Below are 18,249 nucleotides of genomic sequence, written 5' to 3'. Positions count from 1 at the left end.
GCCCTACCAGACACTACACCAGGCCTGGAAATGGAACCAGAAATGTACTTTCCTAATCCTAATGCTTGTGAGTCCCTCTGATCTCCCAGGAGAAGAAAGCATCCTTTTTTCAAGTGAGAGGGAGATTTAGGTGTTGCCTGTTGTAAAGCAGTAAATACTATCGTGAAATGCATTTTGATGTAATGGTGGAAGAACATTTAACACATTTTAAGAAAACATTCTTATCTTGGAACAAAATTGAAGGCCATATTCTCTTGTCTCCCTGAACTGTATTAAATAATTATGTGCTTTGAATAAGCAGATGTTTGAGAGAAGCAGAAAGCTAAATTCTCATTGTATACTGGATTGGCTACAGGCTGAGGCCCCTTCCACACGGCTGTATAAAATCCACATTGAACTGGATTATATGGCAGTGTGGACTCAGATAACCCAGTTCAATGCAGATATTGTGGATTATCTGCTTTGATATTCTGGGTTATATGGCTGTGTGGAAGAGCCCTTAGTCATACTTGAAGTAGAAATCAATGGGATTTAAGCCATGACTATCTTGGGCTTGGGTTGTTCTATTTCAGGAATTGTGGGAGTTGAAGTCCAAAACACCTGGAGGGACGAAGTTTGTCTATGCCTGGCTTATTTAGTGATGGTGTCTATAGCCACATGTACCATTGAACTACATTCATGCCAATGAACTTGATTTGCTTGCTCTAAATTTCGTAAAAGTAATTTACGTGGTCTTCGACAATGCTGAAAAAAGACATGGAGCCGTGCCGGACCAGACTGAAGACCTATTGCGTCCTGTTTCCGGTGCCCATGGAGCCCTCTAGATCCCCATAAGCCGGACACGGGTGCAAGAACAGCCTCCTAATCATTTTCACCAGCAGCTAGTAATGCAAAATCATCCTGTATCTCAGTGTGGAGCTGGGCTCCAAGCTACATGATTCATGGTTTTATGCGACGTGAGTTTGTGTAATCCCCACGGAAAGCCCTCTTAAAAAAATAGCCACCATAATGGAGCTGCAGAGCAGATTCCATCGTGTAACTGTGCTGTGTGAAATTGTTCTTTCTTTTGTCCGTCCTGATTAAAAATATGTAACCCTTCGAAAAGTGGAATGCAGATGCAACAAATTTTTATTGTGCAGATGTCATGAGAGACAAACTGGCAGGATGACACATAATTATGATGAGCAATGAAGTTTTTTAAATCCTGTGCAGACTCTTTCACACTTTTGCGTTATAGGTCCAATTTGTCCTGGTAATATCAGCCTAGAATTCCAAAGGAGAAAGTCTCTATATGAACATTTCCCAAAACATTGTGCCCTTTGGGTAAAAAAAGGTTTCCCAATATAGCTTTTTCCCCCAAATCTGCTAGCTTCAAAATGTGTGGGAGACTGCAGTTCTATGGGAGACTGTTTTACGGCTAGGATTTTCAGTGTTTTTTGGAAAGCACCAAACTGATATTGGCACCTGCATCCATGTAGAATGAAAGTTGATAGATCACCTTGCCAATAAAATGCTAATCCATGATTAGAGATATGAAGACCTGGGAACAATTGTGAAAAAATATTGTTTCTGGAAAAATAGATGGTGGATTTTTTTAGACGGATGAATAGAACATTTTAAGATAAAGTATTCTATACTTATTGCCCTTATCTTATTTTTAAATACCTTTATGTGAGACTTAAGAGTTTCTCACATCATTGTGATATTGGAATGAGTGCTTGATGTATGGAAAACTAGAGACAAAACCATGTTTGCTGTTTTATTCATGTCGATAGCTCCTTTCTACTTTATTGCAGAGGCTTTGTCTGATCCTTGCAAACCAGCAAAACGTAAGAGAAACTCCTTAGAAAGTTTGGGAATCCCTTATGGCCTTTCCACATAGCTATATAACCCAGAATATCAAGGTAAATAATCCACAACATCTTCTTTGAACTGGATTATCTGAGTCCACACTGCCATATAATCCAGTTCAATGTGGATTTTATACAGCTGGATGGAAGGAGCCTTAAGAGTTCAGGACCTTACACTAATAATTTTTGTTCCTGGGTTAAAAATGTCATTTCCTAATTGGTTCTATCATAAAAAAACATGGAAAAGTTTATTAAACTTTGTTTTTGCAGGACATCCTGCAGCACATTTTGTTAGTTATAATTTTTCAATGAATATAGAGTCTCAAGCAAATCAACATACAGTAGTTTGTGGGAGCCACAAAAACAAAGTTTTTGGAGTGTAACAACAACTTTCAAAGTAAGGACCGCACAATTAAACAGGAAATAACACTTTCAAACGGGGAAATGAAACAAAATGTTTCAAATATTGTTACATAGTGTTATTAAACAAATTCAGTTTGCTGTTACTGTCTGAATAAACCATTTTTTCACCACCTGATAATATTATGCCAAACATAATTAAATGTTTTTTTTTTAATCTTCCTTAAAGTTACAAAATCTTTCAGTCTGTAAAGGGTGCATTTTTAATTATTCCAAAAGTATTTTGGTTCCAGAAATTATGCTCTCCTTTTGCTTTCTCCGTTGAATGTTTCCCACAGGAAAAGAGAGTCATAGACTTCACTAAATAGGAGAGTTATGCGGGCAGCCTGTGGCTAGGTTTGTCAAATAAATATGCCTTTAAGCCACACTCAGGTTTGGAGGATGATAAACCACGTACAGAACTGGGCATAGAAAGAGTTAAGCCAGGCTCTCTGGGTGTGCATCCTGCCAGCCTGCTTCCTCCTTTGCAATCAAAGGTAGTGACGTTGCTAGAAGAATTGACCAAATTTGTCAATTTCCTTGAAGATCCAGCAATTCTGAGGAAACCCAAGGGGTCGATCATAAAGCACCCGGAGGGACGCATCTTTAGCATTTTAACCAGCTGTGCCTCTCTCCATCTCTAAGTGGGAGATCACCAACATCTGTTGCTATTATGCCTTTCCGGAAAGGTAAGAAGTTGGTTTGGTTTCTTTTTTCAACCTGGAAGGCGGAGCTGCTTTGGCCTCCTAAAGTAGAGCTGCTTTGGGAACCTTGTGCCAGTCTATGTCTCTCTCTTGATCTCTGGGCCAAAGCCCAGGATCATTCAACTGCTTTGCTGCTTTTCAAGTCTTTCAGATTAACCCACACCTGGGTTTGCAGCTTGAAAGTGCAGGTAGAGGAAAAGCAATGGTATCCTAGGACTTGTTGAAACTACTTCACTTCCTCCACCTGCAGGAAAAGAAATTCCACCGAAACATTAGGAAAAACTTCCAGATGGCTAGAACTGTTTTGCAGTGGAAGAGACTATTTAAGAATGTGGTAGAGTCTTCTTCTCTGGTGTTTTTGAAAAAGAGGCTTGATGGTTATCTGTCAGGAGTGCTTTGATTGTGTCTTCTGGCTTGGCAGAATGAAGTTGGACGGCATGGCCCTTGGGATCTCTTCCAACTCTGTAATTATATGATTGGAAGATTTAGAAATCTTTAGTCAGGAATCTCTAGGTTCTCCAATAGAATTCTAAGACAACTTCTGGAAAACTTTAACATTTCCACAAATAACCTTTTTGTGTCTCAAGAATTATTATTATTATTAGTATTATTATTAGTATTAATGTTATTATTACTATTTATTCTCTACTTTTTCTCCACAGTGACACTCAAAGTGTATTATTATTATTATTATTATTATTATTATTATTTTATTATGACACAGCAAACAAGATAGATATGCTGGATTTCGTATCACAAAATCACAAGTCGAACACTTCCCAAGTGTCTAGGACTGTGTGATGTATTTTCGGATTATTATTATTATTATTATTATTATTATTATTATTATTATTATTGTTATTACTACTACTACACAGGAAGATTAGTACACAGCAAACAATATCACTATGCTAGCTGTTGTATTGGATCACACGTCGGACACTTTCCAAATGTCTAGGACTATGTGATGTATTGGCGAATAATGCACGCAGATGGTGGCCTTTTGCAGCTGAGAGGTGGTAATTTTGTCAGCGCCGATTGTTTTTAACTGCAAGGTCTTTAGGCACTGCACCCACTGTGCCAATCACCACTGGGACCACCTTGACTGGGTTGTGCCAGAGTCTTTGCAGTTCAATCTTTAAATCCTTATATCGTGTAAGCTTTTCCAGTTGCTTCTCATCAATTCTGCTGTCTCCTAGGATTGCAACATTGATGATCCATACTTTGTTTTTTAACATGATTGTGAGGTCAGGACTGTTGTGCTCCAAAACTCTGTCAGTCTGAATTTGGAAGTCCCAGAGTAGTTTTATGTGTTCGTTTTCTATAATCTTTTCAGGCTTGTGATCCCACCAGTTCTTTGAACACAGGCAGATAGGATTTATGGCACAAATTCCAATGGATCATCTGAGCAACGGTACTATGCCTCTGCTTATGGTTCCTCTGCATGATCTTTTTGCCGCAGCTGAAGATGTGATCCATCATTTCATCTGCTTCCTTGCATTATTATTACTACTAATACTACTACATTATTATTATTATTATTATTATTATTATTATTATTATTAGTCATTTCCCTTAACCCCAGCAAATGTAGAAGGTTGAGTGTATCTTAAATGGATCATATGCAAATCATCCTTTTTATAAATATAAAGTAGTATAAAGGTTTTAGTACATAAAAATTATGGCTCAGAGTGTATCTTTGCAAGTATGCGGGATACAAATACCAGAGCCGTGGGCAAGTTAGGGTGACGGGAAATCAATGGAAAACCTCAAGAGCCTCCAGGTAAAGCTATCAAGGGAGCTTTAGTGAAGAAACCTTTCCTATCCAAAGGCAATAATATCTTGAGGCTGAAAGATAAACTGGTCCATCCAGCATCTGTTCCATTTGCCTCTCTTTATGAAAGGTATTATTTTGTCCTAGAGCTCAGCTCCAATTCACCCGTCACCAGAAAATCTAACAGTAAAGGACAGCTGCCATGTAATCCAGTTACATGCAGTTAATCTGGATTCTGAAGTTGCATTATATGACAGTGTAAATGGGGCTCAAATTTTCTGATTTCCAGGGGAGGACCAGATTGAAATGGTTATCAAACAGATGAAAGGGACAAACTAGGAGTGCTTCCCAATGGAAAGATTGCCTTTCAGGTTCCAGCTGAAAGACCATCACCAGCTGTTCCATATTGTCTCCCTTAAACTGATTTTGTTAGGAATCAAATACACCTGGAAACAGAGGGAAAATGTGGAAGAATTCAAGGCTTGGAAGTAATGCTTTATAAATGACATCATCAAGAGGAACTAATTCCTTTTTTCAGTTGCAAGGGTTTTTACAAAGTCACATTTTGAAAGCAATGGAATGCACAAGAATGGCATTATTTTATCAGCCCTGAGTCATGTTGCAAAGGTGAATAATGAGTCATGGTTTTTTTATTTAATTTCAAAAGTTAACAATTGTCAAACATTGAGCCAAACTGAATACAATATGACTATCATATCTTCACTTCACTTCACTTTATTTCTTAATTAGTCGCTCTCCACCATAGTGCTCTGAGCGACTTACAATTTAAAATATAATTCCACAATATAAAAACATTCAACATAAAAACATTCAACAGTGACTATCTGCTGGACGAGTGTCCATGTTTTCAGTTATCCAAATCTGATAAATATAATCATCATCATCACAATCTCTAGGCATTTCCTAGGTTCTCCGGCACAATTCTCTGGCATTCCTTGGCCAGAAATCCTTTATTTTCAATAAGGTTTGATGTTATCCCTGGTTTTCTGTTTTAATGCAAAGTCTGGGGATGTATCCTTGGGAATGTTATGGCCAATATCCATATTTGAGAATGAACATCTGTTAGATAAAAATAGGACTTCTTATTGAGTGCTGTAAGACTGGAAATGGTAAAATCGTGGAAAAAAATTTGGAAGGACTTTCTATACAGAGATGTATTCCAGCATTAATAGAAAGAGTAGATATATAATTAGATTAGCAAGAGGAGATATCAAAGGGAACATATCTGAAAACATTTAGAATCTGTTCATTCCTCTTTGTTACTTATATACATTCAAGACTCAAGCTAACATTGGAACAAGCAAATTTTTGGAAAAGGACATTTCGAGCATTATGAACAAAATATAATCAATAGGTTAGGTCTTCAAGGAAGATATACGGTGCATGAACATGTCAATATTAATACAGTGTAATAAAACTTTAAAGGCTATGGCTCAATGCTAAGGATTCCTGGAAGTTGTAATTTGGTGAAACACCAGCACTCTTGGGCAAAGAAGGCTGAAGACATTATAAAACTATAAATCCCAGGAATCCACAGCATTGAGCCATGGCACTTAAAGTAGTGCCAAACTGAATTAGCTCTGCAGTGTAGATGTTCCTATGTAGAGTGGGTCTGCATCCACTGGGGTTTGGTTCTAGGATTTTGCCATTTTATATCAGGGTGATGTTTTACTATGTCATTGGGATTTTGGTATCCATGTGAGGTCCTGGAACCAAATGCATACCGAGATCCATTGTACTCCTTCAATAGCATACCAACTAGCAATGGGTTACTGTTCAAAAAGTTATTTTCCAAGTTCTAGGAGAATTACAAGCTGGAGGAGATCATCACCTGGGTTGTTTGTTAAATTCTATGATTGCATCAAGGTCATTTCACAATAAAAGCCATGATTACAGGGAAGGTCTGAGATATTTTGCTGCCTGAGGCAGGGCAACAAACGGCACCCTCTGTCCTCTCCCAAGGTCAAATATTTATCCACCGACTTTATTTTATCCATCAGGTTAACATACTGCCTTTCCCCTAGTAATGGGACTTGTAATTTCTGGTAAGGAAGACTGAAGGTGGATCACAGCAGGATTAAAAGGCAGATATTGTCATGGTTTGCAAAGGTACTGTGCTGTGTTAACTGGAAAATGAATTACATGAAGCCGATTGGCTGAGCCTGCAAAAACCTGGAGATTGATTTGATACTGTTTCTGTTCTGCTGCTGCAGAACCATTTTGAACAAGTTTTTTTAGTGCTGACTGAGTACTGCTGGTGAGAGTGCTGTGTACTCAGAGAGGCCTTGCTGTTTTGAGGTCTGTTTGCTGCAGAGAAGAACCAGGACTATATTCTTCTCTGAAGCAGATTTGTGGACTGAGAAAGGACTCTTTAGGACTATGGACTTCTGTATGTAATCAGAGGGACCATTGTAAATACAGTAGAGTCTCACTTATCCAACATAAACGGGCTGGCAGAATGTTGGATAAGCGAATATGTTGGATAATAAGGAGGCATTAAGGAAAAGGCTATTAAACATCAAATTAGGTTATGATTTTACAAATGAAGCACCAAAACATCATGTTAGACAACAAATTTGGCAGAAAAAGTAGTTCTATACGCAGTAATGCTATGTAGTAATTACTGTATTTATGAATTTAGCACCAAAATATCACGATGTATTGAAAACTTTGACTCCAAAAATGCGTTGGATAATCCAGAACGTTGGATAAGCGAGTGTTGGATAAGTGAGACTCTACTGTACTACTGTTTTTGATCTCTTGGAATCAGTAAAGTTCCTGTATTTTTGTTCTGCAAACCTGAGTGGCATGTTATTGTTCTACAGGACTCTGGATCGTGGGCACATGTAAGAGCTCCATTTATCATCATCAATCCGTAACAGAGATTATGTAGGGTACATCTAATAATAATAATAATAATAATAATAATAATAATAATAATAATAATAATAATCTTTATTTATATCGTGCCACTATCTTAACATTAAATAAAATAAGACAATTTGAAAAACGCAGAATATCTGTAAACAGAACTAGCTGCCATCAATTCACAATTAAAGTGCCACGGTGTCAATCTCATCTGGGCCCATTTCAGCCTACTTGAGGTCAAAAGCCTGTTTAAAAATCAATGTTTTTAGGCTTAATCAGAAACATTGAAGCATGGGGGGATAATTTAATCTATTTTGTGGAATTGATGCAATTTGACCTCACCTTAACTGCAACGACTTAATGCCATTGAATTGTGGGAGTTGTAGTTTTACAAGGTTTGTAACCTCCTCTGTCAAAGGATACTGGTACCTCTCATCAAAGTACAACTCTCAGGATCCCATAGCATTGAGCCCTGGTAGTTAAAGTCATGCCGAACTTAAGTAATTCTACAATATAGATGCACTTTTAAGATATAGAAAGCTAGAATGATTTCATGGGGGCAAGGGAATGCAGGGTGCATTTGTCAGAATTGACCTGAGGCAGATCCGAACTACCCGAAGGCTTCTGTTTGTGTGCATTTTGTACAGAGAATTGTGGCATGGCTTTTTTGGGCAGTGGAATATACTTTTACACAATCCGGGTTAAGGAAAACCTGTTTTACTTCCTAAGGAAAGTACAGCGTGTTTTGCAAAGCTTGTCATTAGGAAAAATTTAACTGATGATATCTTTGAGTCATGCTCGGGGAGGGCAAACTGACTTGTGTTATTTGGTGCTTTCAAGTAGATCTGGACTTACGGCAACCCTATATAAGGATATTCATGGAGTCAGAGGAGATACCCAAAAGTCACCCAATAGATTTCCAGGGCTGAACTGGGATTTGAACCCTGAAATGTCCTGGAATTTTAGAATCAATTCAGCTTGACACCACTTTAACTGCATGGCTCAATGCCGTGGCTTTGAATCTTGGTGTTCCTGGAGACATAGGGTGTGTCTACACACTGGAATGAATGCAGTTCAGCACCACTTGAACTGCCAGGGGTCCATGCTATAGAATCCTGGGAACCCTATATGAAAAAGAAGGGTAAATAATAATAATAATAATAATAATAATAATAATAATAATAATAAGTAAAGGTAAAGGTTTCCCCTGACGTTAAGTCCAGTCGTGTCCAACTCTGGGGTTTGGTGCTCATCTCCATTTCTAAGCTGAAGAGCCGGCGTTGTCTGTAGACACCTCCAAGGTCATGTGGCCATTGGCATGACTGCATGGAGTGCCGTTACCTTCCCGCCAGAGCGGTACCTATTGATCTACTCACATTTGCATGTTTTCAAACTGCTAGGCTGGCAGAAGCTGGGGCTAACAGCGGGTGCTCATTCTGCTCCCCGGATTCGAACCTGCAACCTTTAAGTCGGCAAGTTCAGCAGCTCAGCGCTTTAACACACTGCACCTCCGGAGGCTCCAATAATAATAATATTATTGTGTAATAGTAATAATAATACACTTTATTTATATTTTTCTTTATCTCCCTGGAGGGACTCAGAGCGGATTACAGTACACACATATAAGTCAAACATTCAATGATTTTTACATAGTGAACAACAACAACATCCAATACACAGACAAAGGTACAAGGCCTCCCCATTTTTCATCTCCGGCATCTGGAGGTGATGCCTAACTCTGGCCATGGGGAGGTGCTTTGTTCCATTTTTCCATGCCAAGGAGCCTATTGTCCATAGACATCTCCAACCGTGTTGCTGGCATGTTTATATGTCTGCATGGGGTGCCCTTTTACCTTCCCGCCGAGGCGGTACCTATTTATCTACTTGCATTGCAGCCTTACGAACTGCTTGGTCGGCAGAAACTAGGGTTAACAGCGGGAGCTCACCCTGACTTGCGGCTTCGAATGGCCAACCCTCTGGTCAGCAGATTTCCTGCAGTTAGCAGTTTAACCTTCTCCACTACTGCGGCCCCAAATACCTTGTAAAACTACAAGGGCCGGGCTGTGGCGCAGCTGGCTAGTAACCAGCTGAAATAAATCACTACTGACCGAGAGGTTGTGAGTTCGAAGTCCGGGTCGGGTTAAGCCCCCAACCATTAAATAGCCCGGCTTGCTGTTGACCTATGCAGCCCTGAAAGACAGTTGCATCTGTCAAGTAGGGAAATTTAGGTACGCTTTATGCGGGAGGCTAATTTAACTAATTTACAACATCATAAAACTGCCAGCAAAACATGAGGAAAGGAATGAGGAAGTACAGCCACTAGTGGACAGCGAAGCAACAGCTCCCCCTATGAAGCTGGAAAAAAATATTAAATGCCTCTGTGTCTGTCTATATATGTTGTTTGTCTGTTGACATTGAATGTTTGCCATATATGTGTTCATTGTAATCCGCCCTGAGTCCCCTTCGGGGTGAGAAGGGCGGAATATAAATACTGTAAATAAACTTCCATGTTTCTGCCCCAAATACTTTGTAAAACTACAACTTCCATGATTCTGCCCCAAATACCTTGTAAAACTACAGCTTCCATGATTCTGCCCCAAATACCTTGTAAAACTACAGCTTCCATTATTCCGCCCCAAATACCTTGTAAAACTACAACTTCCATGATTTCGTAGTATGGAGCCATGACAATTAAGGGACCACAAAGGCCATCTAGTCCAACCCCCTTGCCTTGCAGGTCTAGCCCAACACTCAAACCAATTCCCAGCAGCTCTGGTTAACTTTCGAAAGTTTGAGGTTTTTTTTTTTTTTTTTAAAGGTCAAGAAGATCATATTATGTAAGAGAGAAGATGATGTTATCTAAAGAGATATGAGAAAAGATGATGAGCCAGAAGAGCATAAACCCTTAACATTGATGAACAGATAATCTGGAAAGTGTTGTAAAGAGGCGTAGGTCAAAGAACAGTAACTGCTTAAGAGAAATAGAAAGTGGGGGAGAGATATAAAGTAGTGTTAGGATTATAGGTAATTATAATGCTATACAAACTATAGTATCACACACACATACACAGAGCTAGCTGATTTGAAAGTAATGTATTTTCGGAACAGTGCTTGAATATATGTAGATAGGGTTGAATAAAGATTAAGTAAATATTCTGAATGAGAATTTCATAAGCTACCTGTCCTCCCTGGGAAAAAACACCAGGTGTTGGCATGGAACATAATGTTCAAATGGGTTCTTATACAAGCAAAATCCAGTCTGCGTCAGCTCAAATAATATAAGAACAACAAAAATATTGAAGTGTCTTAAAGATGAACACCATTGTTTGTTGTACACTTCAGGATAAATAGACAGACATATAGAAAAAAGCTGGATAGATGCTGGGTGGCAGCAATAGAGAAATAGATGCAGGATGGATGGATGGATAGACATGAAACAATCAGGGCCAGCGGACACCTCCCAACAAAGGATTCCCCCAGCCAGGAGGCAGCCAGGCTTTGAAGCTGCAAGGCCAATGCTAATCAAGGTGATAAATTTCAAACAATCACACTTGCCTCAGGGCCAGCTAACACCTCTCAACACAGGATTCCCCCAGCCAGGAAGCGGCTAGGCTTTGAAGCTGCAAGGCCAATGCTAATCAAGGTGATCTATTTCAAACATTCACACTTGCCTCAGGGCCAGCTAACGCCTCTCAACAAAGGATTCCCCCAGCCAGGAAGCAGCCAGGTTTTGAATCTGCAAAGCCATTCAATGCTAATCAAGGTGATCTATTTCAAACATTCACACTTGCCTCAGGGTCAGCTAACACCTCTCAACAAAGGATTCCCCCAGGTAGGAAGCAGCCAGGCTTTGAAGCTGAAAGGCCAATGCTAATCAAGGTGATCAATTTTCAACATTCATACTTGCCTCAGGGCCAGCTAACACCTCTCAACAAAGGAGTCCCCCAGGCAGGAAGCAGCCAGGTTTTGAATCTGCAAAGCCATTCAATGCTAATCAAGGTGATCAACTTGCCTCAAACAGACGAAAATTCTTTCTCCCAACCTGGGCTTTTCCACAGATATATATATAAACCCCACTTGCCTAGTTTCCAACAGACCTCACAACCTCTGAGGATGCCTGCCATAGATGTGGGAGAAACGTCAGGAGAGAATGCTTCTGGAACATGGCTATACAGCCTGGAAAAATCACAATAGATAGATGCAGAATGGCAAGGCATGGGCAAACTTGGGCCCTCCAGGTGTTTTGGACTACAACTCCCACAATTCCTAACAGCCTACCGGCTGTTAGGAATTGTGGGAGTTGTAGTCCAAAACACCTGGAGGGCCCAAGTTTGCCCATGCCTGATATAGATAGATGGATGCAGTTATATCAGTTATATCTATATGCCTGATATAGATAGATATAGTTATATCTATATGCCTGATATAGATAGATGGATGCAACTGAGACAAATACAGAGACTCTCATGCTTCCTCCCTGACTTTTGGGACTGTCTCCTTTAGATAACACAGGATGGAGCTCTCCCGCTGCCCACAGGTTTGGTGCCATTTCCAGCAAGAGTGACTATTATCGGAACTTCCTTCGTGCTTTGCATGACTCATGGTGTGGATCCCATTTTTGACAAGGATCCTGTCCGGTCAGTGGGAAGGCATGTATGCCTTTCGGTGCATGATGATGTAGTGTTGCTTGTGCCTTTCCCGTGCAAGGGCTGTGTTTTGCACACCAACCCACATGTGTGCATGCCTTGCGATTCTCAGTAGGATCAAAATATGTTTTGTTTCTTGCAGGCAATGTTCCTTCTTCATTGGACATGACTTAACAACCACAACAATAAGTACCATTGTTGTTATTGTTGTTATTGTTGATGTTGTTACCCATTGCCCCAAGACTTGAAGCGGGGGTGTAAATGTAATATATAACTGAAAAACAAAATGAACAAAATCTGGCTACCAGTATTAAAAAAACTCTAAAATCAGGACATTAAATAAAGAACGACACCCAGAAATCAGGGGAATTCCAGACAGGAAACAATCAGGGGCAGCTAACACCTCCCAATAAAGCATTCCCCTTTGTTGGGAGGTGTTAACAGACACTGATTGTTTCATATCTGGAATTCTCATTTTTTAGTGTTCTTTATTTACTGTCCTGATTTTAGAGGTTTTTTTTTAATACTGGTAGCCAGATTTTGTTCATTTTCATAGTTTCCTCCTTTTTATTTTATGCATGGTTTTTCCTTTATTTTATCGCTTTTAAACTTATTTATTATGCAATGCTTTTGACACGAAATAAATAACTTTCATGGGAACTCTATTCTCCAATCCTATTGAATGTGTAGGGCCTTTTGTAATAATAACAATAACAATGACAACAACAGCAATAATAAGAACAGTCACAACAACAAGCACCATCTACATGGTACAGTGGTGTGATGTCTCATGGGCCATGTAGTCCCCTTCCTAGTACTATTGTGGCAGACGAAGAGGAAAACTTGGGTTTCCCACCATTTCAGCCAGAATTGGAGCCTTTGCACCTGCAGGATGTTTGTCCTCCAGAAGTCAGCCAAACAAGCCTTGAGCAGAATTCTCCCCCGTTCTCTCGTAAGGATAATTATAATCGAGATAGAGGCGCTAGGGAGGCGAATCGCCGAAGCGCCAGAATCGCTGCCAGACAATTAGCTGATTAAGCCTGTTTCCCTTGGGAAATCTTAAGGAGTCATGCATCTGGACACAGTATGGGTTTCACTTCTTGTTCCCCAGGGAAAGTGTTCCTTGGCGGGAAAACAAGATCCTATATAGGTGTTTACCCGCAAGGAGATCCTTGCGGAGTCAATTCGTCAGCTTCGGGAGTGAGATCGTGTGTGGACTACGCTACTCCTGTTCCTTGTTTCCAGGACCTTGTTCTTGTTCCAAGCCTGCCTTGTTCCCCGGACCTCGCCACGGACCCAGTTCTTGCTTCTTGCTTCTTGTTGCCTCGAATCAAGTCTTGTTTGCCAAGAATCTAGTTTGTTTTCCAGCCTTGTTGTCAAGCTCCATTGGACTAAAGGACCCTGTCATTTCCCCACACTTTGCTCGGCAAAGTGTGTGTTTCGGTTATTGGATTATAACTTTGGACTCTAATATCTCATATTGGACATTGATTTCCTGGACTATGTTTGACCTTTCCTGAAAGGTCTACTTCTGAACTATATTATTCACTTGTTTTTATTGACTTTATATATTCCTTTAATAAAGATATTAGATAGATTCTGGTCTCTGTGCATGGTTATTGGTGCTCTGCAGCCTGGGTCCTGACACATGGTGTAGGTGTATGAATCCAGGAGCGCTCGACTCAAATCCCCACTTGACCAAGGCAATGGCAACCTTCCTCTGAATACATTCTGATAAGAAAACCCCAGCATCACCATAAATTAGGTTTGATTTCAAAGCAATTATGCACACAGTAAAGACGTGAAAAGGCCCCCGGTAGCACTGTGTGTTAAAGCACTGAGCTGCTGAACTTGTGGACCAAAAGGTTGCATAAATAAATAACATGATCTAGTTGCCATTCTTCTTGGGAAACTGAGGCCCTTTCCACACAGCTGAATAAAATCCCACATTATCTGCTTTGAACCGGAATATATGGCAGTGTGGACTCAGATAACCCAATTCAAAGCAGATATTGTGGCATTTTCTGCCTTGATATTCTGGGATATAGGGCTGTGTGGAAGGGCTCTTGGTTTCTCCAGTTTAGTTCCCAAGTCAAATGATGAAAATGTCTTCTTTTGTGTCAAGACAAATACACAGAAGAGAAGGGATTTCCTGAAAGTCTCTTTGCCCCAATAGCAACATTACCAGGAATAGTAACCGGTCTCTTTCCCCCGCTGCTTTGCAATTGCTCTTTCTGAAATGATACAGAGGTTTTAAGCAGGACCATGTGGGTGTTCTCTGCTATGGAAAAAAATAATAGCAGGCATCCTACAGTGGTACAGTGGTGTAGGTGTACCATGTCATGCACCATGATCACACACATTTTGCCGCCGGTCCATGTGCTGCAAAGCCCTACCCATCACCAAATGCACATTTGCTGTACAATGTGGGACCCGCTAAGTGACTCAAGGACATCAACTAAGTATGGGAAATTGACATGCACTTGAGTTCGGTATCTCTTATTCTTCTCTCTCTTATCTGCCTGGAGCTTGGATTGCATCTGTGCACGTGTGTGCGTGAAGCACGAGGCAATACAGGACTCTCCTTCCGCACCACGTTTCAAATGTGTTGACTTTCTTCCTCACAGCTTTTCCCGTTGCATGGCTTTCACACCATGACATGGAAAATGGACATACTGTGGTCTCGAAGATGGTGATAAATAAATGGATAAATAAATGCACAGTACTGCACTTAATTTTTGTGTGTGTGTCAGGAGCAACTTGAGAAACTGCAAGTTGCTTCTGGTGTGAGAGAATTGGCCATCTACAAGGACGTTGCCTAGGGGATGCCTGAATATTTTTGATGTTTTTATTGAGTGTTTCTATACATAAAAAGATTGAGAACAATGGTGGGTATAGGAAAGATAGAGGAAAAAGAGAGGAAAAAAAGGAAAAAATATAGAAGAGATAGAAAAAATAGAAAAGAAAAAGAATAGGAAAAAATATATTAAAAAGTGTTTGTCTTCCAATACATTCCTTTCAGACATGTTTCATATCCATCTTATATAGTTTCCGCTGTTTATCTTTTATGTTTATAAGTACATTCAAGTCTCACTTATTCAACATTCAATTATCCAACGTTCTGGATTATCCAATGCAGTCTGCCTTTTAGTAGTCAATGTTTTTGTAGTCGATGTTTTCAATACATCGTGATATTTTACTGCTAAATTCATAAATACAGTAATTACTACATAGTATTACTGCGTATTGAACTACTTTTTCAGTCAAATTTGTTGTATAACATGATATTTTGGTGCTTAATTTGTAAAATCATAACCTAATTTGATGTTTAATAGGCTTTTCCTTAATCCCTCCTTATTATCCAACACATTCGCTTATTCAGCGTTCTGCCAGCCGTTTATGTTGGATAAGTGAGACTCTGCTGTATCGTTATCTTTCTGACTTCTTATATTGATTCTATAATTAATGGTGTTCTTTGTTTGGATGTTTGATGCCCGGATGCTTGATGTTTTACCATCCTTGTGAGAGGTTTATCTCATGTCTCCGCATGGGGAGCTGGAGCTGACAGAGGGAGCTCACCCACGCTCTCCATGGGTTGGAATCGAAACGGCAACATTCAGGTCAGCAACCCAACCTTCAAGTCAGCAGTCCTGCCGGCACAAGGGTTTAACCCACTGCGCCACTGCGAGCTCCTGTACTTAAATGAAATGCACAGATATAGCACGGGTGACTAGGAGTCTTAGAACATAACAAGCTGAACACGAGCCAACAGTGTGATGCAGCAGCTTAAAAGGCCAATGCGATTCTAGGCTGCATCCATAGGTGTCTGGGATCTGATCAAAGGGCTTTGTGCTTTAACGCCGGCAAACGTGGATGGTTGATTGTAGCCGCGATTATAATAGAGAAGTGAAAATGTTGGAAAAGGGAAGGAGATGTTCGACCCTTTCACCCTTGTTATGACATCCTTGATCTCCATGACCCTGCAAATGGCATCTGAGGTTGTTAAAGGACTCTTCTTCATCATGGGGTTGCTGTAAATCAAATTCCACCAAACAAAACAAAGGAATTGCAGGGGTTAGGTTGGTGTAAAGAGCTCTTTTGCCCCTGAAAAGGAAATCACACTTCCACAAAGAGAATCACAAAGGGAGCAATTCTCACGTAAAAGTATGGTCTTTTACACCTTCAGTTATTCAAAAACAGTCATTTCCGAAAGGCCACTCCTGGCTTGAGGAAAAGGGGCATTTTAGCTTTGGGGGAAGAGGTCAAATGACGCATTGTCTCCAAACATTTCCCTTCAATGTAATTGTCAACACCCAAGTTTCTAGAGTTGTAATAACTTAAAATTTCGAATGAATTTTTGGAAATTTTGAGTGTTGGAAAGCAAGGAAAATGGGCAGGCATCTTGATTAATCTACTGTACTCAGGTTGGCAAATTAATGCAGTTTATCACCATTTTAACTCCAGGGAGTTGTAGTTTCCCAATGTCTTTAGCCTTGCCCACCAAAGTGTGCTTATTTTTCCATGTCAGGAGTGACTTGAGAAACTGCAAGTTGCTTCTGGTGTGAGAGAATTGGCCGTCTGCAAGGACGTTGCCCAGGGGACACCCGGATGTTTGTTGTTTTACTATTGTGTGGGCGGCTTCTCTCATATCCCTGCATGGGGAGCTAGAGCTAACAGATGGGAGCTCACCTCGCTCTCTGGTTCAAACCATCAGCCTTTTAGTGAACACTCCTGTTGGAACAAGGGTTTAACTCATAGTGCTATTGGAGACTCCACCAAAGTGTGCTGATGCCTCACCAAACTATAATTCCCACCAATCCAAAGCATTGAACCATGGCAGTCAAACAGCATTAAATATAAAGTGTAAGTTCAGTCCTAGAGGTTCATATAGAGTTGCACTGCAGACCTAGAGATTCCTAGATTTGCTCAAACCTGTGAACAAACAGATCTGCAAAAGTCAAACCCACTAATGCGTTGGACCAGTTGTTATATATGAAATGTTTATTGCTATAAATAAAAATTTCCCCATGTTCAGGAACATCTGTTTCTCAGAAGTCTTTAACCCTGATGGCACCTATTTTTGCTATTTTTGTTTATGAAACTGCATGTTCCTTGGGAGGTGCCTCTCTGTGTTTTTTATTTTGCAGGCTGTGGGCCAAAGAGTTGCTGGCATCCCAGTCCTGGGAATGTTCTCCTCTTTTGCTGGCTCATAAGTTCACGTGCCAGCATGATTCTATGATTCTATGATAGAATCATAGAATCATGGAAGAAACCCCAGAGGCCATCCAGTCCAACCCAACCCCCTTATTCCATACAGGAAGACACAATTGAAGCATTCTCAACAGATGGCCATTCAGGCTCAGCATAAAAACCTCCTGAGAAGGAGACCACTGGATTCCCAGGCACCAATATTCCACGGCCAAACAGCTCTTATCATTTTTTTTCGTGTTATGACCGACTTGAGAAACTGCAAGTTGCTTCTGGTGTGAGAGAATTGGCTGTCCGCAAAGACGTTGCCCAGGAGACACCTGGATGTTTCTGTGGAGGGCTTCCCTGATGTCCCTGTATGGGAAGCTGGAGCTGACAGACAGGAGCTCACCCTGCTCCCTGGATTCGAACTGGCGACCTGTTGCCGGCACAAGGGGCCTCAGCGGTGCAATGGATTAAGCCCTTGTGCCGGCTGAGCTGCTGACCTGAAGGTTGGATTGCTGATCTGAAGGTTGGCGGTTCGAATCCGTGAAAGTGGTGAGCTCCCATCTGTCAGCTCTAGCTTGCAGGGACATGAGAGAAGCCTCTGGTAGCACATCCAGGCATCCCCTGGGCAATGTCTTTGTAGATGGCTAATTCTCTCACACCAGGAGCGACTTGCAGTATGTTCTCAAGTCACTTATAATAATAATAAGGTAAAGGTTTCCCCTGACGTTAAGTCCAGTCGTGTCTGACTCTGGGGGTTGGTGTTCATCTCCATTTCTAAGCCGAGGAGCCGG

The 18,249-nt window shown here is 40.6% G+C and overlaps 1 protein-coding gene across 1 annotated transcript in view; it reads left to right on the top strand.

Moving 5' to 3' along the window:
* Positions 1–2,787: 2,787 nt before the first annotated feature.
* The window catches only part of pfkfb3 (6-phosphofructo-2-kinase/fructose-2,6-biphosphatase 3), a 78,200-nt gene continuing 62,738 nt past the window's right edge, over positions 2,788–18,249 (top strand). The window contains exon 1 of the mRNA XM_062983302.1: positions 2,788–2,938. Within this exon, the coding sequence (XP_062839372.1) occupies positions 2,923–2,938 (16 nt within the window). The 5' untranslated portion in view covers positions 2,788–2,922. The remainder of the gene's footprint in view (positions 2,939–18,249) is intronic.

The sequence above is a fragment of the Anolis carolinensis genome, chromosome 5, assembly GCF_035594765.1.
Source record: "Anolis carolinensis isolate JA03-04 chromosome 5, rAnoCar3.1.pri, whole genome shotgun sequence".
Lineage (NCBI taxonomy): Eukaryota > Metazoa > Chordata > Lepidosauria > Squamata > Dactyloidae > Anolis > Anolis carolinensis.
This window is presented reverse-complemented; position numbering and strand designations above follow the sequence as displayed.